General features: G+C 36.5%; 1 protein-coding gene across 3 annotated transcripts in view; it reads left to right on the top strand.

The window, feature by feature from the left end:
- The window catches only part of LOC149551942 (uncharacterized), a 42379-nt gene extending 19232 nt beyond the window's left edge, over positions 1 to 23147 (top strand). Inside the window, exons 2-8 of one of the 3 annotated variants that reach the window (XM_089787440.1) lie at positions 14367 to 14477; positions 14571 to 15399; positions 15502 to 15738; positions 15831 to 16202; positions 16575 to 16630; positions 22034 to 22109; positions 22226 to 22404. In XM_089787440.1, the coding sequence (XP_089643566.1) occupies positions 14367 to 14477; positions 14571 to 15399; positions 15502 to 15738; positions 15831 to 16202; positions 16575 to 16630; positions 22034 to 22109; positions 22226 to 22260 (1716 nt within the window). In that variant the 3' untranslated portion in view covers positions 22261 to 22404. Of the gene's footprint in view, positions 1 to 14366; positions 14478 to 14570; positions 15739 to 15830; positions 16220 to 16574; positions 16631 to 22033; positions 22110 to 22225 lie in introns of those variants that run through there. The other 2 variants (XM_089787439.1, XR_016352833.1) reach the window with 2 other exon arrangements.
- Positions 23148 to 23849: the final 702 nt, after the last annotated feature.

Below are 23849 nucleotides of genomic sequence, written 5' to 3'. Positions count from 1 at the left end.
AACATAAGAGAAAGGCAAGGCTAATAAGTTTGAAAAGGTCATTAGAGGAGAATCCAGATTTGTGACTTTACAATTTGCAGTGCCTATGTCAACAAAATAAAGGATTAGATTATTTTAGATAAATATAATGTGACAAAGTTGGATTTGGGCATGCCTCTCAAGAGCAAGTTATTGAAGAATTCAAGAATTTTGCTCAAGCGATAAAGAAAAAGATGAGGAAACTGCAAGTAAAACACTAGAACTTGAAAGGTGAGAACAAAGCTTTGAGTGAATATCTAAACAACTTATCCCATTCAATGAGGGAAGATAGCCAAGCCTTTGTTCCTCCTAAAGTTCTCCCCATCGAGTCACTAGAAGGCATTGAAAGAATCAAGCAATTTTTCTAGTTTTCAAAAGCTTGGATCGAAGACATCTAGAGGGAGGCATACAAATTTGCTAAAGACTTGGTTCACATTCATGAAATGGTATTGTCCATCATTTCCAAGATATAATGCATAGACGAGTCATGAGAGGATGAACATATTATCGAGATGAAGTCATCTCACACTTGTAGTTAAGCAAACTCCCAAGTAGATTTTGGTTGATGGTTGAGTGGTCAAGGAAGGAGAAGCGTAAAACTTTGCTTGTAGGTACCATGGCAAAGGAAATGTTTGATCATTTTGATAAGGAATCCACATGTTTGAGGAAGGTTGTCAAAAATATTCAGCTAAGGGTATCTCTAACACTACTACAACATTGTTATCATTGAGACTGATCGATAATGAAATAATTGTTGGTAACCCAAGAAGTAAATTAGAGTTCTTTCAGCTAAATTACTTCACGAAGGATGACTTTGAGAACTCCATTTTCTCAAATGTCATGCACACATCCCATAACTCGTTGCCAGATTGGAAAAGCAATTTGAACAAATTTGAGCAAGAGACAACAATTATGTAGTTTGAGCAAGAATTAGTGCCAAGTGTCAACATGGATGAGTTGGATGAATTTGTGCATTCAAAAGGCAAGGTCAAACATAGGCTATTCATGGAAAAAGGGCATTTGATGCATAGTGGGCATTCATGTTGCCTTACTCCCCTGCTTCATGGATAGGCATGGTGGGCATTTATTATCTACTAAGAAGGTGGTCTTTCTGATTGGAACGTGTGAACTCGTGAATTAATTATAGATTCTCTCTTCTTTCCCTAACCCTTATTAGGACTGAGGTGACACAATTTGGGCCATTAGTTTTGATTTAATCCTGGTCACTCATTGTAATCAAGGACCTACATAAAGACCTTATTTCTCACTTGTAAAGACAAGATTTGAAGATTGCTGCTCAAAGCTATTAAGATAATAAAGTTATCTTATATGTTTGGCGATCTTGTTGCGTCTTAGTGTTTGCATGTTCTTTTTGTTTTGTCACTTAGACTAGATTTGTTAGATACAAGTATTTTGATTTCAATGGAGAATGCAATGATGTTTAATGAATTCCAAGGCTCTTATTTTTGATAGTTTGCTGATGGTTAGCTTCTATCATTAAATGTGCATTTTTCTTTGATGGCGCTCATTTTGGTATGGAAATCTTTTACCTAAGACATTGAAGATTGCACCAGTTCTTGCAAAGTTGTAGTTAATCTTGGTGAAGCAGAGTTTGGTAATTTTGAAATTTGTCAATTAAAGCAATATCTATTGATATCATTGTCCATTGGAGTAGAATAGAATTCCTAAACCCTACTATCTTTACTTTTTACATATTTGTGAAAACCCTAAAAAAATGTACTCCATTGCAATATCTTCCAACAACTCCCATATTCATTATTTGAAGTCAACTCAAGTAACGTAAACATAAGGTCCTTTGTGATAATAGCAAATTACATGTGCCATTGAGTTTATCCATAGTTAGGAACTAACATAAAAGGAACCTCATAATTGTATAATCTTTCGCAATCTGAGCATACACAATTCCGATCAAGAGAGGACAAGATATCTCAATATTTTATTTTTGTGTTGGTAGGTCATAAAACACACATCAACAGGTCTTGGATAGATCCCTCCATCCCATGTTCATTCAAAGGGAAGCAAAAGGTGACATGAAACACAAAATTCAATGCAAGATGATATCATTGGTAGCTACATACAATAAAAAAATCTGCTTGGGTAAATTCAAGAAGCAACAACTCTCACAAACTACTTTAATATGAAGAGACGAAGAAATGGATCAAGGATGAAGTCGAGAACTCCATCAACCTTTGGGTAACTTAACATTATCTACATTTGATGGATCTAATAAGAATACTGCTCATGCATGGGTGAAAAAAATAGATACATACCTACCATTGAAACCAATGATAAAGGAAAATTCCATCAAGTTTACATCGTTACACTTGGAAGTAGTTTAACTTGGGGACACATCCCCCCAAACTCCCCAACAGCCAAGTCAGGGACGTCCTTGGGACAGGACATAACATTTGCAAGTCCTTCCATCCCATGACTACCCAATTGTTGGAACGTTACTAAGATGCGAGGACGTCCGGACGACTCCAGGCCATTTGGGTGACACCCATCACTTGCCAACGCCAACATAAAAAAAGTGATTTTTTTTTTTTGTTTCAATATTTGTAATAGGATTCCATTCAAACCGTGAAAGGAGGTGGGTCCCATTTTGGCCACTCCAAGCCTTAATAAGCCCCTCTAGTCTTTGTTCTTTCCTCACATTTGGATTCCAACTTGTTTGCTACAGTTGAGAGAGAAGATTGAAAATGAGCGCAAAGAGTGATTGGAGGAGTCCAAGAATTGATTGCAAGTGAAAAAGGAGCAAGAAGAAGAGGAAGATTCTACACCTTCCTTGAAGAGATTCATCAAGCACAAGGTAGAGTTTTTAGATTTTTTAATTTTATTTTCTAATTGTTATTTCTAAAACTAAAGGTAAACTTAAAATTTCAATAAATGCATTATTGTTTCTTGTTGAAAGATGTTTCATTTTGTTGTTTGAAAGTTCTCGCGTTTTCAATTTTGTTACCAAGTGAGTACTAATTAAGGACCACGATCTTGGATAACCAATAAAATAAATCAATATTTTGATGGAGTAGATGAAGGTATGTTGATATAGTCTAGATGCAACATAGTTATGGATGGGTGGACAAACATTAGCCATTGTCCACTCATCAACATCATGGTTACATGCATAGAGAGCCCATACTTTCTAGGAGTAGTTGATTGTTTAGGAGGCATTGCAAAGATGTTGATTTTCGATTTTAGGTCCTCCAAGTGGCTATTAAGGAGGTTGGGCCACAAAACATTGTCCAAGTAGTGACAGATGAACCACATGTCTACAGAGCTACAAGGAAGCTTATTGAGGCAGCCTACGGAGAAAATTTTGGAGTCCATGTTGTCTACTCGCCTTGAACAATTGCACTCAAGGACATGGGGAAGATTGATTGGATTAGAGGAGTGGTCAATGATGCAAGGCACATGTAATTATTTATATGCAACCACCACACTTCACATGCACCCTTCAGGAGTTTCGTGAAGGAGATTTTGAAACCAATTAAGACCAAATATGGATCATATTACTTTCTCTAAGAGAGAATTTTTGAATTAGAAGAGCCATTGCAACTCATGTTGAGGTAAGATAGAGGGTGAAGGAGATAGTAAAGAGTGATCAATTTTGGAGTGATGCAAAATATATACTCCATCGTTACTCTGGTTTTCTAGGTGATCAAATATTGTGATGGGGATGCACCTAGCCTTGGAGAGTTTTATGAATGCATTGATTCTATACTTTGACCAAATGAGGGTTGTGCAAGAGGATCCACTTTAGCATTCTACAATGAGCACATTCCACCAATCATTCAACACAAATAGGACAAGTTGAACACTCCTTTGCCCATGGTTTCTTATGCATTGAATTCTAAGTGGTACATGGCTTGGCTTGGTAGAGTTACACCACTTCAAGATGATGAGTTTTAGGCAAGGTTCTTCAAGTACATTGGTAAGGTGTATGATGCTGATATTGTTGACAAGATTTTCTCTGAGTGGACTAAATTTGCCACTCTCACAGGTAATTAGTGATTTGTTACTCTATATTTAATTTTAGTTTTACTATTGTGCATAGTACTATGTTGAATGTTCAATGGTTTTGGTACGCGTTGCAATTTTTCTATGTTCAACTATTCTAAGTGGACGAAATTTGCCATTCATGTAGGTTACTTGGATGCAACAAAAATGGATATTAAAACTATGGCACAAAAGCATTCCATTTTGAGGTGGAAATGTTATGGATCAAAAAGGTCATGGGTTACGACACTGGCCATTTGGCTGCTATCTCAGGTTTCTAGTTCTGTAGTTGCAGAGAGGAATTGGTCTATTTATAGCTTCATCCACTCCATTAATAGGAATATACTTTCCTCAAGGAAAAACAAAGATGCTAGTTGTTGTATATAGTGCCCTGTGTATTACGGACCACACGACACACATGTACAAGAAAAGCCCAACAACACGATGGGATGTAGAGCTAGAGAAGCCATCTTAGATTGATGAAGATGAGACTACAACTATTGATGTATGTTTGGTTGGTGTTCCTTTGACAAATATTGACCACGAGTTGTCCAACAGTTCTAGTGATGAGGAGTTTGCCTTGGGGGACGATTAGAGGCCTCCCTTCACTACATTTGACATGATTTTTTACTTGTTTAATAGTAATCATATCATGCTACTCATTGTAATAACCTTTTTGATATATTTTGATTTTGATAGAAGTGAAGCAATATAATTAGAATATTCTATTTGTTGATAATTTGAATTTCTGGTAGTAATTGGTAATTCAATATTCTGTATTTACTATTGGGAATGTTACGTTGAATGTTCAATGGTTTTGGTTCATGTTGCATTTTTGCTATGTTCAATTATTTGGTATGTTATACTGAAACACCATTGCATAACTAACATTTCAATTTCTATATGTATTGTATACAACACTGCCCTTCCCCCCTCACCATCACGAAATTGAACCCCTTGTCTGTACGCCTTGGAAACCCGTCTCAATGTCCTAACATCTCCTACTGTTTGCGTTACATTGCTTGGAAGGATAAGCTCACAAATGGTTGTACCATGGGTTGGTCAGTCAAGTTCATAAGCTAATAGATATGTATGATGAAATTTGCAAAGTGTTTCTTGAGTGTAATGTCCTCTTTCTGAAATAAGATCTAAAAAAATGAATAATAATAAAATTAAAAAATATTAATAAAACATAATATAATTTCAAGTTAATTAGGTTTAATGAAAAGTCAAGATACATGTAATGAAGAGTTGCGACTCCCTCAACGTAAGATATAAAAGGGAGAAGAGTTGAAAGTAATTATGGAAGAAGGTTGAAATAATGGAGCGCATGAATCAAGAAAGAATTGATGGAAGAGAATAAAGGAAAGAGAAGAAAATAAGGAAATGGTTCCCTCAAAAGAAAAAAGTTATGAAGGGTTGTGTCTCTCCCTTAATGTGGTCATTATGGAAGTTTGTGACTCTTTAAAAAGGCACAAATAATGAGGTGTTGTGACTCTTCCAAAGGGTAGCAATTATGAAGGACAGTGACTCATTCAAAGAGTCACAATTCTGAAGTATTGTGACTCTTTCAAAGGGTAGAGGTGTGACACTTCCTCACATTGGAAGATATAAAAGGGGAGAAGGTAGCATTTGCAGTCATCCAAGGGAGAGAAATTTGGATGTCTTGCAGCGATCTTACTTAGGCATCAATTAAGAGCAGATGTAAAGGAGAATGAGATTTAAAAGTAGATCAATGCAATCAACTGAGCAACAAAATACTATCAGCAGTCAATACTCTACACTAGTCTGAAACATACAGCAGCAGCAGGAAAAATAAAGATACATGGTCAGCAATATCATCTATTGTCCAAAACAAGAACAAAACACAATCATGCAATCAAATATTTAGCAATCTCTATAAACTAGTGATCTGTAATGCCCCGCCCAAAGATCCTTGGAACAAAGATTCAATTCAAGCCAAGATATTTTTTTTTTACAAGTATGAATGCACATGTCAACATCATACAGGGATCACAAAGATCGCAACGGAAGACTTAACCACAATCTTGACAACCAACGAATCTCCAAACACCACTACTGAACTGACACACTCACAATAGGAAACAAAAATCCAAAATGACAACAATACTAAGAATCTAAGATCTATCAAGACATGGAAAATTAAGTAAACCCAATGGGTACTAGAATCACCAAAAATCGATCCTCGACAACCAGTGGAGATGCCCCTTGTTTTTCGCATGAGGACCAATAGCAGACAAAATTTCGCGTGAAGATGTGCAACATGCCCCGCGAAAAAGTACCTTTTCACGCAAGGATGTGCACCAACCGGCGTGAGAAGATACTTTGCCAAATAGCTAAGACACCCAAAACTAGTGTTGGGTTTCATGCAAGAAAGTGCCCGATGCCATGCGAAGAAACCTAGCATAATCAACAAGATGGCATGAAACAAGAAAGAGGAACATCTATCCATCTAAACCATAGCAGTGTACAAAAGCAACGTCGCAATGAACATAAATAACATCGCAATAACTGAACAACCAAACTAAGTACACGGTTCCTCCCAACCGTCAATAACATCATAAGACCATCATGGATCCTAGCCATCCCCCATGTGTAATATCCCAAACTACCGACCAGATCGTCGATGTTATCTTATGAGGACGTCACTACTAAAACGTGCTACAACATAAGATTAAGGAAATTAGACATGCTAAAAGTAAAGCATTAGATAATCCAATAAATCAACCACATCATTTATCATATGCTAACATCATACGAATAGGAAATCTAACATGCTAAACCAATAAGCAATAGATGCACCAACGAAATAATTCACATCATCTAATCATATGCTAAACATCATAATATAGGAATGCGTCTAATAAACTAGCATCATCTAAACATGATATCCAAGCATTCCAATGAAAGCATAAATCACAAGAAAGCATACTCTGGAACCTGAAGTATTAAGTGAAAACATCCAGCAACGGTCGCACTAGGATAAAAGACCGTCTTTGTACATCGGTCCCTTGCAGTGGTGAAGGTAGCTATGCCTCCCAGCCACGTGGAACTCGTAGGTCCACACCCGTCATGTTGATGGAGATAATGATCCAACCACAAACACACACAAAGCACAACATCCATGGCTAACACTCACACCATGTAGTATGATGACTGAAATCAAGACATAGACAATGCATAAACTACAGGTCCTAGTCAGACACTCAATGGGCTACTAAGTAGGGGCTGACATCATGGAGAGTCGCTTGGCATTGACAAGCCCAAGCTAGTATTGGCAGCTCAGACTTCCCAACGGAAGGAACACATCCTGAACCTTTTTATTATCTCAAGTTTTATTACCACTCACATTTTATTTAGTTATCACTTATTTAAAGCTCCCTCTGCCAACCCATGGCGACATGATCGTTGGACTGCTAGATAGAAGCCCCCTCCATATGCTACCCTACCCTACCCTACCCATGCTCATCCAACGATAAGTGCCCATAAGCATGCAAATTCCCAACCCACAACTCCAGTGATCATAACTTTCGGAAGTACCACGAAAGATTGGGCCTCACAAGTCACCCGACAAATGTATGCGTACGTACTTGTGTGTAGCACACCACCATCACGAAGATCAAAACACAAGGACTAGATGAGAACACAAGCAAAAGATCACTCAACCGAAAACAACTCGGGAGGATGGATTCTACACGAATCCCAAAGACAATAAAACCATACATCATGAAATCACTCAACTGGCCTCAATTCGGGAGTATGGATTCTACACGAATCCCAATGATGCAACAAGACCAAACATCATGAACTCACTCAATAGCCTCAATCAGAGAGCATGGATTCTCCACGAATCCCAATGATGCAACAAGACAAAACATCATGAACTCACTCAACCAACCTCAATTCGAGAGCATGGATTCTACACGAATCCTAGTGTCCACGAAACAATAACAAAGGTTCAAAAGAAACCATAACACCAGATACAAAATCTCTCAACCGAACACGAAGTCGGGAGTACAGATGCGACACACATCCCAATGTAAACATAAAAGAAAAATAGTGGTCTGACTGACATCCTATAGATAATCCAAGCCAACAACCAACATCATGCCAAGAAAACTCGAGAAAACTGGACGGCACACAAACTGAGGTGAAAAACCTCAAAAACTTCGAAATTAAAACCCATTTGGTCTTAGGGCACAAAAGCCACAAATATCAAATAAAATCTGAGTTTGGAGTCCATATGCACAAACGGCCAGCATAACGGTGCAAAACCCCAAACCCTCAACCTGAAAAGCAAGGAAATGCTCATACCCGCCCAACCAGGTAGAGCTAGCATACAAAAACGGAGGGGAACACTAGTTTTCAGCCTCCTAACAAACGGCTACAAAAAACAGAAGCAAAAACAAAGTAGAAACAATAAAATGGGAGAGCCCTACCTCACAACCAAAATGGCAAAACGAGAATCTGAATCATAAAATAAAAATCTCATAGAAGTAGCTGAAAATGGCGGCAATCCAAGATCTCCTTGAGCTAGATCCAACAAGTCTGATCTCGCGACAATCCCACGTCCGTAGCTCCCACAACGAACAAAACAATAAATCTTAATGAAGATGATTTTGGGTTTTACTCTCAAACTTTTTAATTCAAAAGTGAGAAGTGAGGAATTAAATTCCTTTTTGAATACTTATTCCCTTTTCGAGTGAATAATCAATTAGGGCAATTAACTAGCCAACCTAGTTAAACCTCTAATCAACCCAAACGAAAATAGGCTATTCCTAGAAATAAGAATTCATCTATGGCAAAGCTGCCAAAAATTAAATTCAATAAAATTAAAAGCCCAAAAACCCAAAAACACAGAAATTTCCTTAACAACTTTCGCTACAATGTGAACTTCTAAATGCATAGACATGTTCACTGGTCTAATCACATAATGCAAATGAGTTCGGATTTAATAATCACGAAAGGTTTAATTAAACAATTAAAATAAGGATACGTTGACCATACAGGGGCGACATTGATAAAATATGAATGGTTGAATCACTAACTCCATGCGCCAAGGATATAAATCCTGCACACTAAACAACACGATCAAGTGCAATTGCATATAATAACATAGCCGAAGCAATAAATGTATTAAATGACTAATTTAACCATCTATTTAATTATGCTGAAATAATCCATTTACATCAATCACGTTCACATAAAGCATAACAACGCAGGAATGAAGTAAATGACCATAGCATTAAATCCATCACATAACATAATCAGAGTTATGTCCAAATATCAGATAACTAGATATCATCATAAAACACACCGTCATCTCAAAAAGACATCATCAAGCAATATGATCAACTGAACAACATAGTAGTCTAACATCTATGATACTAAAATAAAGTATAATACCTGACCCTCAGGTCATCTCAAATGTAAAACATAACATGAGTAACAAATATCTCTCGGATCATAATATAACAAGGTAAATATCTGCAACACAAAACAAATGAATCCAACATGGACAATCCATTTATAATTATTTAAGCATTTAATAATGGTTGTTTAAACAACATAAAGGGCACTTAAACACATAAGTGAACACAGTCATAACATGACTAACAATTGCTACAGGAACCTAGTCTTGTGTAGCACGGTAATAGTACATAGTGCAATCTCTACACACATCTCAGGGTAATCACAGAATAACATCATGATGCCACATCGATCCTAGTAACCACTAGCACAAACCTCAGTGAACCATAAATCACATTATACTCTCAAAAATCAGCCAAGGCATAATCAAAGCAACAGATACAAAACATAAATCCAATCACCCCAACAGTGTAGACCACTCATGGTCACAATCATGATCCCTTCTCAAGGAGAGATCAACAAGGTTGCATCCATCGGGATGACTTACAAAAGTCAAATAGGAGAGGCACTACATGATCTAACACACACAAAAACCCATCATAGTAGCATAATCCAATCCTTTAAACATATTCAAAAACTTATTTCATCTACACAAATATAAGTATTGGATTTGTAAATTAAGCATTCATTTGACACCAAGATTGCTAAGTACCAAAGGGTAATCTCGGAGAATACGATCCATCAATAGACAACAATTGAGCAATTGAAATATATCTTGAAATAAGTAATCCTATCTGTCAATTCTAAATATAAATGCATATATATGTGTGTGGAATTACTTTTTAAGACTATGCTTCTATTTTAGAAGTAGATATACATTATAAAATTTTCCTTGCAAGCGAGATGGTTTGAGGTGTAAGATTAGGGTGGCGAGTGGGCTCATAAGTAGACCAGCTAAGAAGGACCATTGTGGCTTTAGACAAAGAGGGTACACACTGAGTCAAGTGACCCCTTCCAATCTTTGCTAGACTCCACAAGAGCATAGTGTCTGAAATGCACCTTGTGAGAGAGAAAGCTTGAGGTGTAAGTGAATGGTGGCAAGCTAGATCGTAAGTAGTGTGTCCTAAAAGGACTACTGTGGCCCATGACAAAGAGAGCCCTTATAGAGTCAAGTAACCCTTTACAACCTCTACAGACTCCACAAGATGACAACTCGCTTGTAGGAAGACAAGACAATGCTGGGGAAAGTAGATACAAGGTGCCAAGCAAGAGGGTTGTGGTAGACATCCTTCTTGGAAGTGTAGAAATGCCTTTGAGCACACCCAACCTGTTTCTTCCTCCAATTCCTACTATGTATGTTTCCCATTATTGATTATTTGTGAATATGATGTGGCTTGCCTAACTCATTTGAATATATATATGTGTGTGTGGATTTGTATATTTGTTAATGATTGCAGGGATTCAAACCTTGGGGCATTTATTACAGAGATATTTAATTTGTAAGAGGTAACCTTAACCTTAAGTTGTTGCAATCATGACTTTAGGGAAAATTAGGAAGTGAAAATTACAAAGAGATTTAACAAAAAGGATCCAAAAGTCTATTTTAGAGAATTGACACAATTAAAACAAGGACAATAGAGAGATATGTAGCAGAATTTCAAAGATTTGTAATGGCGCCCAATGATTTGGAAATAACTATCCTTTTTACCAAGGTTGCATGGGTACGTGGGTACGGGAACGGGAACGGGTACGGGAGCGGGTACGGGTACGCATATTTTTCAAAATAGGGGACGGGGGTACGTGTGTATGCCTAATTTTTTTTTTTATAATTAATATTTTATAGAAAATATAAAAATCAAAATATCTGTCATGAGTCATGACATTGAGCATTCAAAACAAGAAATTTGAAAATATAAGCCATAAGTCAAATATATATATATATATATATATATATGCTATTGCTGAATGTTTAAAGTATTTTTCATGATAGGGGACAGAGGTACTTGGATATGTCAAACTTATTTAAAAATTACACTTTTATATTTATAAAAAATCTGATTTTATGAGTCATGACAATGGTTTTTCAAAACAAGAACAGTGATAAAGTTTGCAAATGTAATGTACTGTTTTCAGTTTCAGATTTGCTATATGTTTGAAATAATAATACATGATAAATGCTTAGATGCATAACAAAGAAGGCAGACTTTAAACATGAACAAGAAGATCCTAAACCATATGACAATGACATATTGCAAATGATAAACTTTTGACTTGAACAGTGATAGAGTTTATTGTTAATGAGTATCAAAGTTTCAAACTGATTTGGTATTGAATTAAGTTTGATAAACAACAAGCTAATACAAAAACAAAAAACCAAAAAAAAAATCAGAATCTTAATCAAGGTCCTTAGCTATGATGCTCTCCACCGAGTACCCGGTACGTGGGATACGTGTACCCGGTACTTGGGTACGTGGGTACGAGTACCAGGGGTGTGGGTACGAGTACCCATGCAACCTTGCTTTTTACTAAAGGGTTAATTGAACCTCTTAGAGGTTTCATTAAGGAATTTGATCCCTTAACCCATCAATAAGCTATTAAAAGTGCTTTTGATTTTTGAGACATTTGTAGTGATAAGTTCTTTTAAAAAAGACCCTCCTATTGGCTAGAATTCATTACCTTTTCAAGAAGGTTTTCTTAAAATCACTATTACCATCACGGAATAATTTTGATGGATTAACCAAAAATGAGTTACATTCAAACTAGTTATGTTTTTCTTGTAGAAAACCATGGGTACTTGGATGGTGTTGTCTAGGAAAAGGCAAAGTACATTTTATAAAAGTAATGTTTGATGAGGAGGAATATCAAAACCCAAAGCAGTTGAATACTACTATATCAAATGTATAATGTGAATATTCAAAGTGCACATTTAAAAACCTTATCAAATTCTCTCAAATATCACTATTTTTTGGAACAAGGGGTTGGAAAAGGGCACAATGTTATAGTTCAATTGATAGTGGAGTGACAAACAATTTAATTGATGAAGGATTGATTCCTTGAAGAGGGTTACAAATAGAAGATTATAGCAGATTCAATTTTATACTAACAAACAATTTTTCTGTCCCATGTATTAAGAAAATTCAACAATTGTAGGTTACATTTGGTAGACACAAAATGCAAGACAACTTCTACATGACGAGCATATAAGTAAGCCATGCAATCCTAGGAGTGAAATGGCACTCTTTGGGAGAAATCAGCAAAGCTATTGGACGATGGAATTTATGTTCAAGCTAGAGGGTGAAGATATAGTATTTCAGGCATTATTGGGGGAGTTCCTAAGTTATAACAGCAACAAGAATGGATAAATGTTTTAGGACAAGTAGCAAGTGCAACACAATGTTTAGTGACATTTACAACTAGGGCAAGGAAAAGAGCTTTACCTTTGTTAAAACTACCACCATTGGATGATGAAGGGAAATTGATTTTAATTCTTGAGGTCATTGTAAATTTAGTGAAAGAAATCTAAGAAATAAAACCATGAAAGTATATCTTATTCTATGGAAAGATCTTGAAGAAGATGCAAGATGGGACTCTGAGGAATCCCTTCAGCATACTAATTTATTATTTCTCGAAGACGAACAATCTTGGGAAGGGCAGATTGTAAATGATAACAATAGATATATATTATAATCATAGTCACAAGCTTCCAAGGATAATGAAAGGAGATTGGACTTAATAATGGTTAAAAGGCATGTGAAGGGCTGTGTCTCATGAAGAAATAAAGTAAGGAAGACCAATCAAGGACAAGGAGACAGAAACTTAGAAGGCATTTTTATATTAATTTCCCTTGTGGAATGTGAAACATGACTTAACAATCTGAGAACAAACCTTCTAATTTCTGTCCTTGAGTTAGTGGATGGAAACCACTCATTCAGGCAGCCTCTAAGACATTTCAAATGCATCCTAGTATAAAGACATCACTTTAAATTGGTACTTTGGAGGAATATTTACAACGGGGATAAGAGTACTTTCTGAGATACATGCTAAGCATTAAATCTGAAACATACATCGTCAATCAATCAGCCGCAGCTGGAAAAATAAATATACATGGTCAGCAATATCAATGATCATCCAAAAGAAGAACACAAAACAATCAGGCAATAAAATATTTGGTAAACTCTATCAACCAGCAATCTCGTACACGCAGCAGTCCATCACAGCAGCACAATCCAAGCCTTTGAACATATTCAGTAACTTGTTTCATCTGTAGAAATATAAGTATCAAAACAAAAGGACTATTGGGAAATAGTAAAATAAATTAGAAGTGCACTATTGTATCCTAATATAATGTCAATCCACACTTATATAAGTCTTACAGATGATTAGTTCCTGTAATGTCCCTTCTTAATGAGCAAAAGTTGGTAATTGTTCATTGCTAGTTACACACTTTTGGTTGAGAATGTGGGGAATGTTGAAATTTGGGGAAATAGTTTTGAATATTTGTATAATTTTAAACATGTGAATATATTTACTATTCAGTTTAGGTTAGCTTCTTATTTTATTTAAAAATTAATTTGCAAAGAAAAGAACTGAGCAGTAGGAATAGAATAATATAAGGGGGTAGAGAATGCAAATAATGTAAGGTGGTACATCAAATAATATTGTTCAGCTAACTCTTCCTTGAATATTTGATTACTTTATCAAACATGAAAATGCAAGGGCATTCAATTTGTATATATCTCTATGTACTCAAGTTTGTATTCTATCATTGTTTTCTAAGGTTGATTGGTCTGAGCAAAGGGGAATACATTCAGCATGTCAATGAATGGAATAGGTTTATAACTATTAAATTCTTTGAAATGTCAGAAGGAGATTGTAATAGATACCTTCATTGGATTGCTATGAAAACTGTCTAAACATGCTGATGTCTTGTATTCTTATAGATTGATGGACTGGTAGTTCGTGCTCATAAGCTCAATTTAGCCGAGAAATTGGGAGAATGTGATATCGAGTGTTTTATAGAGGTGCTGTTATCAACTCATTCCACATTAAAGGTACTGCAGTAAGTTTGCTTTCATTTTAATTCACAATTTTACATAGACTGAGACAAGGAGATAAGCTTGAATTTAGATTCCTTGTTTTTCCAGGGATGGCTTCCAAAATTTGAACAAGCTTTTAGCTGTCACTCAGATATTTCAGTGAAACAACCACTTCCTTTGTCACCAGTGGTTCCATCTTCAGCAATAAATGACAAAAATTTGTTTAGTCTAAATAATTCTAGGAATTCACTATCCCCTTCACCACTTGTTTCATGGCCTTTGGGTATTACAACTGATTGTGGTAGGGAGTTATTTGCGCTGACACCACTTCCCAAATTTAGAACTTCTACAGACTTTAAAGGCTTTTCCACTGCAGAACCGACTGCATGTGGTGATAAAGGTGAATTGGCTTCTGTGTTAACACCATTGCCTTTTCAACATCTTAATAAGCTTCAAGGAAAAATTGACGATGACAATGCACAGAAGTTAGAGGCTGTGATTCCAGAACAAGTTGAGGTTGTGAATCCACAAGTTTTGAAATGCCACACATCCAAGTCTACTCAAATGTTCCGGGGTAGTCCATTACAATGTTTAAAGGAGGATACTTCAAAGATGTTTGCAACTCCTGGGCTGGCAATATCTCCCCCCAAAACCTGTTTTCTGATGCGGCCAATCTCAAAACCATTGCAGCTGCAGAATGATGTTTCTGTTGAATCCACTCCTGTAATTGTTAATTTTCGGAAGTTTGATGAATCTTTATCATCTGATGACTCTCCCATACCAAAGAGTCTTAGGATCAAATACCCCAATCTTTTTAAAAAAGTAGCAGACAATTGCCCACCAATGAAGACCCCAGTACAAGTGTCTCCACAGCTTGTGATGTCACCTCCAAAAACATGTGTCCTGATGGTACCATCAACAGATTCGTTATCAGATGGTCAGGATATTTTTGATTCGGATAAATCATTTGAAAGGGATAAATATTCATGTTCTTCTGTAATTCCCCATAATTTATTTAAGTCAATTGATTGTGGTGAAGCTGGAAAAAGAGGAGGATACATTGATAAAACAAATCCTGATGCAAAAGTTTTTACGGCTAGTTATTCAAATTCTCTATGTCAAGCATTTGATGTTCCAACATTTAGTTCTAAGATGGAGCAACCTGAGGAAGTTGCAAAGAAATTTCAAGAACCATGTGAGACAAAATCTTCTACTCGAGCAGAGCACGAGGAAAATAAAGTTTCAACTTACGTGTGTAGATCTCTTGATGACTCAGGTGAGTTCTCTTTCTCTCACAAACCTTTTATCTTTTGTGGTTTGTGTTTTCCATGCCATTTGCTAATTAAATCTCTGGCTTTTATTTTACAGATCCTGCTCATCCTAGACTTTCCACGGCTGAAAGTACTCCCATCTGCAAGCTTAATTCTTCTAATGTTCAAAATACAGAACAGAGGGCTAAACAACCTGGGGAGCAGACTCTTCGGAGAGAATTGTGGTCAAAGCTGAAAGCTGCATCTGCTGATGCATATCCTAAAGCAAGCAAAGATTTTCTAAGCAATCTTCAGGAGACTTCCATTGAACACAATTCTCGAACAAACAATACATCACATATTTGTAGCTTGGTAGAATCCTCCCTTTCCTCAAAGAATGGGGCAATCCCCGAGCAGAGAAGAATTCATCTGGCAAAATCTGCAGCAAGAATCACTGTCAAGCAAAATGCTCAGGGATCCTATACAAGAGGTTACTATACCTTATAGGTTTTCTTCATTTTCTTTTACTGATTGTCTTCTTGACTGTACGACCATATTTTAGGTTTTCTTCATTCTCTTTCACTGATTGTCTTAACTGTACCGTTCTTGTGACAATAGTATTTGTTATTGCATCTGGTTTTCAATGTTTGCTTGCAAACCTATATAACACATGCTACTGAACAAACTCATCCATCCAACTGCATTTGTGTATGGAGGTTGGAAATTATCTCCGATGGGAGAGAAATCCAGGCTCCAGAAGTTTAATTGTTTAAGCAAAGTAGAATACAGTGTTAATGAAGTTTTTAACTGTCACAAATTGACTCTGATTTTGTGCTTTATGCTTTGCAATTACTTGTCTCAGATATGTTGAAGAAGGCTGGAGATGTTTCTATATTGGATCCAATGAAACGAGCCCAGGTATTAGTCAAATCAATTGATTTATAATAATTGTTTTCTAGAGATTAGAGAATTGTCTCAGAATTTTGTGAATATGCTTAAACAAACTGAGTGGATTAAATTATTTATCTCAACTTTTTATCTTGAAGTCTAATGAAAGGAACCATGCAAGTTCACTAGGCTTGTTATTTATTTCGAGTATCTGAGCGTCGTTAGAAAAGCCTTATTTAGGGTTTGAAGGCCTTAGCATGGGCTCACATGTGTTGAGAGCTCTTTGAGAGTCTTCCTCCATTTACCTCCAAATTTGGTTCTACTCATGGCATCCTTTGTTTGAGAAATGGGTATCCCAAAAGGCAGGGGTCTAGAACATGTACTAAAAAGATGAGCAGAGCATACTCCCAATTTTTGATACTTGAAGACAGGAAATTCACATCCATGGCGAGAGGGATCAGGGAAACGAGAGTCAAGATCTGCTTTGAAATCATTCTATTTGGTATGGTGTCATTACTTTCTTTGTCCAAAGTTGCTAGCATAGGAAATGGGATGCCAAGCTGTGAGTGCATGTAAAGATCCCATGCCCTCGATAGGCAAAGCAGTGGAGTGGGAATTGGTCTTTTTTTTGTTTTTTTGATGGAGGTCATCCACAAACAAGTTTTAGGTACTCGATACGGGCCCACGCGTGCCTGAAACCTCTCCGGCTAAGAGCCAAGGACTAAGGAGCATTCACGCTGCCAAATTCACCCGGGGCATGATCCCGGCCTCATCCCTTATGATGTATTCGGACCTTGCACTCAGCAAGACTTGATCCCTGGTGGGCTCTTTGTGAGCCATTCAACTTCACTAGTAGACTAAGGGCCCATTGACATTGGTCTTTTCAGATGCTTGATGCAAGAAGAAGCGGGTTTGTAGGGGCATGGAGAATGAAAAGAAGGCATGATAGTATGAGAATGTCCAATATATCTCCTAGGGTTATGAAGTGACTCAAAAACTGCCATTATTAGGATTAGGGGTGTTACATATTGGCAGTGAATACAAGATTTACTCCTTCAGGATATTTTCATCCAACATTGAGAACACCTGTCTCATGCTACCCACTAGGGTTGCCAATATTCTAGTGTTCCTTGTGTTGCACCAACTCTCTTTTATTAGGAGTTGATCCAATGGCTAGAATTTATGGGAGTCCTTATATTGTTGTTAGAGCTTCCTATCTGAAGGCGTTGCACCATTGGCTGGTTTGTGGCCATGTCAGCTTGTTGTGGGTGCTTTGTGATGTCAAGATGTTCTCATTAATGTGGAGCCGCATGGTACTCACAGGAGTTCTGCAATTGTGTGGCTTTTGCAACTTCCTAAAGTGCCAAAGCTCTTGGTTGTTTTAGATTCTATTGACTATGTCATCAAATGACATGTTGGACTGTCCTGCCTGTGCACTTTCATGAAATTAGTTGTGATATTATTAGTCTATCGCTGTGAGCTCCATTATATGCATGAAGCTCTTGCAGCAAGGTAGATGAACCAAGGGCTGCCCCAATTTTAAGAGGCAAGCTATTGCTGTGCTAGAATAGGATTGCAATGATTGGTTCATTGTATTGAGATAAATGGCCTCTGCGACTCCCACAATTCGTTTTGTTTTGCACTAGGCCTGAACCAACATGAACCTGGATATAATCTCTTGGGCTCAACACTACATACATTTTGGAGAAAGCTGGAATCTGAACTCCTTGAAAAGCTTAGAATGAATTAACAGAGAATATTATTGCTTTCACAAGATTATGTTGTTTTATAGCAGATAGTACAAATATTAATGTTGATTCAATAAAAAAATTGATCTGATTTTCAAACAGTTGAAATGGGGTGTTACAAGTACAACCACCCTATAAGCTAAGTTACCGATTCGGATGCAGATTCCAAAGCGGATGCAGGATGCAGGATTTCCTTTTTTATTGGGGGGTGGGGGATGCAGATGTGTATGGATGCACCTATATATAGACACACACATATACATATACATACATACAGTTATACTTAAAATGCCATCAAATGTGAAAAGCTTTGCAAAATGCATTTCTATATAAGCTCAACTAGCCAGCATCCCAGAAGAAACCCTTGCAAAGAAACCTATTGCAATTCAAAAGGAAGAATCCAACTTTAATTGGTTTGTGGGGAGCTGGACATTATTGGAGTTTTATAGACAGTCAAAGGAGCTGTGGAATCAGTTTTCTAAACCATTTTTAAGCACTGAGCATAGAGTCACATTTGCTTGAAGTTTTCACCCACAAAGTGTTTCTCTAAGGGTTTTGTCTCATTGCTGTTCAAATTTACTGTCATATCGGCTCTTATCTTTCATTACATTTGTTTAATTATTTCTCTCATTTTACTCACAATTTAAGCCTAAAAGAATCACGCCACATGTTAAAAAAAATATCATAAAATGTGCGTTTTTCTTTTCTGGGAGAGGAAGCCTGTGGATGCTCCCGGGTGCCCTGTGGGTGCCACCTAGATGCCACCCACCCATCTGAGCTATATAAGCTCAACTAGCCAGCATCCCAGAAGAAACCCTTGCAAAGAAACCTATTGCAATTCAAAAGGAAGAATCCAACTTTAATTGGTTCGTAGGGAGCTGGACATTATTGGAGTTTTGTAGACAGTCAAAGGAGCTGTGGAATCAGTTTTCTAAGCCATTTTTAAGCACTGAGCATATAGTCACATTTGCTTGAAGTTTTCACCCACAAAGTGTTTCTCTAAGGGTTTTGTCTCATTGCTGTTCAAATCTACTGTCATATCGGCTCTTATCTTTCATTACATTTGTTTAATTATTTCTCTCATTTTACTCACGATTTAAGCCTAAAAGAATCACGCCACATGTTAAAAAAAATTCATAAAATGTGTGTTTTTCTTTTCTGGGAGAGGAAGCCTGTGGATGCTCCCGGGTGCCCTGTGGGTGCCACCCGGATGCCACCCACCCATCTGAGCTTATGATATTTTATCTTTAGATAGCTTTCCTTTGTTTTGATATAGTCACTCTTCCAAATGTTTTAGGATACTTAATATTTGAATTTTACACATTGTGCATAACAAAGTAGCAGTAATTTAAGTACATCACTTATAAGTAGCTTTATATCCTTTATATGTGCTAGAGTTTCTTTGGTTCGATTTCATTTTAATTTTACATGATGCATCTCTAAAAACATGAAATATGTAGTTTGTAACCACTCCATGTCAAAAAAGCTTTAATTGAACATAGCTACCATCAACAATTTCAAAATGTTCAAGCTAAAACTAGTATATAGAGTTGATTTGAATAGCCAATCGATAGAAAGTATTGGGACTGTCCATCTAATTTAGCAATAGTAGGAATTGATTCCCATAAGAGGCAGTTGACCATAATCTATTGAAATCTACCAACAAAGTTATGTGCAATGTCCCCTTTTTTCAATATTTAGGAAGATAGGACTGTTACTTCTGATTCTTTACCTAATATGTTAAATAGATAGGATTTGTAAGCAAGTAATGGAAGATAAGGCTGAATCTGATTTATTTATGCACTTGTATATCAAATAATGTCTAATGACAAAGCTCACTGCAATGCAGATTTATGATGACAATGTCAATATGATAATTACAATATCTGGTATATAAAACTGTAGCAATTATCACTTTTGCACAATCGATGTCTTTACATTTATGTTGCTGTTGCTGATGAAGCAATGCTTATATGCAAAGTCTGATGTACCTTCTACAGCGATCTGGTTGCTGTCTCTGATTTATAATTATATGCTTGCAACCAAGAGGCTGGCTGTGTCTAGTGTAGCAATATGTTCATGCAATCAAGATGCTGTCTCTGGCTATAACTTTATGCTCTTGCACCAAGGATGCCGACAGGCAATATGCTCTAAACAGAGCAATCCATAAAGGATAAGAAAACAATATATGAAATAATCCGATGATCCTTGTGGAGTGAATACAGACTCCCATCTTATATCTTCGCCATTCATATGGTTACATCTCTTGTCAGTGGAAAAGATGTGTCTCTCCACATTGTATCTGTTCCTTCATCAATTCATTAAACAATATTAGACTAGTTTTATTAATTGCTGAGTAGAAGTTGTCTCACTTATGTCATCTCTTCTCCTTAACCAGTTTGCATCATAAATTTGGTATTATAGAATCATTTTACTCCATATCATCATCGCTGAGTATGATAAGATGATTCTTTAATGATGATGGCCGGCTTTTCATTTACATTCAGTATAGTCTCAGTATTCCTCGTATTGGTTCTCAAGATTTAGCGGCACCCACAATGTCTGGAATCTCCGTTGTCTCCATCAACATATTGATGGTAATACTTATCTGGGTCATCTTTGACTGGCTTCCATTCATTTGGTTTTGGACCTTTACCATCGTTGCAGATGGCCACGACATAGTAGATTACTATTTTCAGCATCCAGGGTCTCTCTGTAATTCTCAATGGCCTTATGGAATCATATTGACTAACAGAATAATTACCCGATTGTGACTGTGCCATTGCAGGCTTCGTAATTGGTAGCTATGAGATAGTCAATGGTTGCAGTATTCTTACTGAACAGTGGATTCATTGACTTCCACAATCATTAAATATTGGTTGTGTTAATACGCTCATGCCATCAATACAAAATATATATCTTCTGCCACACAGGTGGACTATTTCTTCAAGTTGCCGTCTGTTTGATAACAATTAAGTAGCCCAACATAAGCAGTGGTTGTGTAATATGGATCTTTGGCATTTTATATTTGTCATTGCTAACTTTTATACAAGTCGATGTTTCTATTAATATTATGCTTGTTCCTTAAATAAGTTAAAATCTTTAATTTAAACTTGTTTATTTGATTATTGTTTTTACATCTGGAATGGGGACAATACATTATGTTTGGTTTTATAGTTTGGAATTGATTCCCCAGCTATCCTCAATGTGTCCATTTGGACCCACAAATGCAGAAACTGTTTGTTGTCTGTGTATATTCATATTCACTAGTGAGTAACGTCTGCTTGTTTTCTGTATCCAAATCCTACACTGACCTGGTGATAGGGTTTGCAGACAAATAAATCTAAACTGTCACTGTAATGTTGTCTACTAAATAACCAGTTCCTTATATTTTAAAGAAAAAGTGTATATTTCTCCAGGAACAATCATATTATGAAGCCAAATCATTAAATAGCTACTGTGTTCGTACAATTATGGCTCAAAATGTTAGGTAGTAGAATGGCCTCATGTTTGTAGCCGTTTAGAAATTTACCAAGCCTTAAAAGTTTAGTTAAGGTTGTGGATTTAACTGTAAGGTAAAGTAATATGCAACTCCCACATGATTTTACAGAGCTTTTATGCTTGTAAACTACACACATACCCTTGTCAGGCCTTAACACTTTCTGATATTTGTATATGGTTATAGATGATTAAACCAAGCAAAACGGATTCCACCATAATGAGAAATTCAAGATACCAACGTAAGGTCAAGCAAGCTGATGGTAATATTACTTGCTCCTTGTAGTTTATTATAATAATTATTCTTTCAACATGAAGATGATATGTTATATTCTACTTTTCCTTGGTTAATATGGTTTTCTGTTTTACAACTTTACAGAGGCTTCTTGCACCACTCACTTCCATGCAACATAAGGAGAAACCCAAGGCTATTCACTTATTATTAAATTTGTCTGAGAGCAACCATCTTGTCAAAGGTGTAATACCGCATTCTGGTGTCTATGCTTATCTTAAGGATTTTGATTATATGCTTTTTGCATATAATGTGATTGGAAAATTTAGCATGACAGACAAAAATGGAAGGCACAGCACCCCAAGGCTATTCACTTATTTTGAAAAATTGCCTGAGAGCATCCATCTTCTTGAAGGTGAATACCACTTTATCCTTATCATTGTGAAAACATGTAGCAAAGTGATCATGTCAGCAGAACCAGCTAATAGAGAAGGAAATGGCCCCTATTATAATTTTGTTCTTTATGTTGACACAAGTTAATGGAAATGTCCACTGTCACCCTGAAATGTAATTTTGATAAATTTTCTTTGAATATGGACTGAAAGAGTCTGGTGAGAGTGTAGTAGAAAGTAAGCTTTTAGGAACGATTTAGTTAAATTAGTAGTTCTAGTGGTTTTTACCTTCAATTCTCAGATAAAGTTCATAATGTTTCAGGTGAAGAATACAAATGCCAAAAAGGGATGCTTCCATTGTAAACATTTGTTCATGCATGGTTGCAATCCTGATATTTCTATATTAGTTAAAAGGCTGAGTGTCCAGGAGAGTCTTAAGGGTATTGTGTTCATACCAACTGAAGTTTTGCGGGTAGGTTTGTTGCAAGCAAGATGATTGAAACTAGATAATCATTTGGAACTTCAACTTCTCACTTCATTTATGGAATGGAGTGACAACTATCTTGCAAAGGTACCTAGGGTTAATGGTTGGTGAAATTGCCAATTCCTAAGTTATTTTATATTTGGATTGTGGAAAAAAAACATTTAAGGAATCTGCTTCTCTGCCTACAGGAAAATCTTCCATCTTAAGCGACAAGCATATTTCAGTTGCAAGTATGCTAACAGAAAAGCCAGTCTTTTATCATTAAAATGTCACATTTTCTCATTTAAATTATTTTCTAGTGTTTGATTTAAACATAAAAAGTCAGTGCTGAGTGCACATGGAAATAATTTTTAACCTGTTTTTAGGTTATGAGACTAGGAGAGTTTATCAAGAAGTAAGCTCATTTGGTTAGGAAACAGACTTCATGTAGTAGTACTCATCAGAATAAACCATCTTGTCCAACACTTTGCTACATCTGTGGTTGTATTTTTTGCACTGATATGTTTGTATGAAATTCTGTCATTTGTTTCCCTTAACTATTCCCAATCTTTCTAGGAGAGCCTTCAATTTTCGTTGGCTATTTGTTGTCTGTCTAGGTAGACTGTAAACATTAACAGGGATTCTCCACCATTGCCTATAAAGATCTAAGTGGATTGACAACATTCCCTATCACTAATTTGGATTTCATTTTGCAAAGTACATTTTTGGCTAAGGATTTTTGCAAAGTATATTTGGATAATTATAATCCTTAACAAATAATAGGTTTTCTTTAATTTGTGTGATCTTGGCTTAGGAACAAAGGCGGAGGAGGAACACCTGAATGTTGTGGGTCTCCCTATGTGTCAGCTTTCTTGTGAACGTTCTGTTATTGCTAGTGAACATTCTGAAGCTTAGT

Source organism: Cupressus sempervirens, chromosome 6 (assembly GCF_028749045.1).
Source record: "Cupressus sempervirens isolate cs-2001-9-10 chromosome 6, ASM2874904v1, whole genome shotgun sequence".
Lineage (NCBI taxonomy): Eukaryota > Viridiplantae > Streptophyta > Pinopsida > Cupressales > Cupressaceae > Cupressus > Cupressus sempervirens.
Note: the sequence above shows the minus strand (reverse complement) of the source record. Positions and strands in the feature narration are given on the sequence as shown.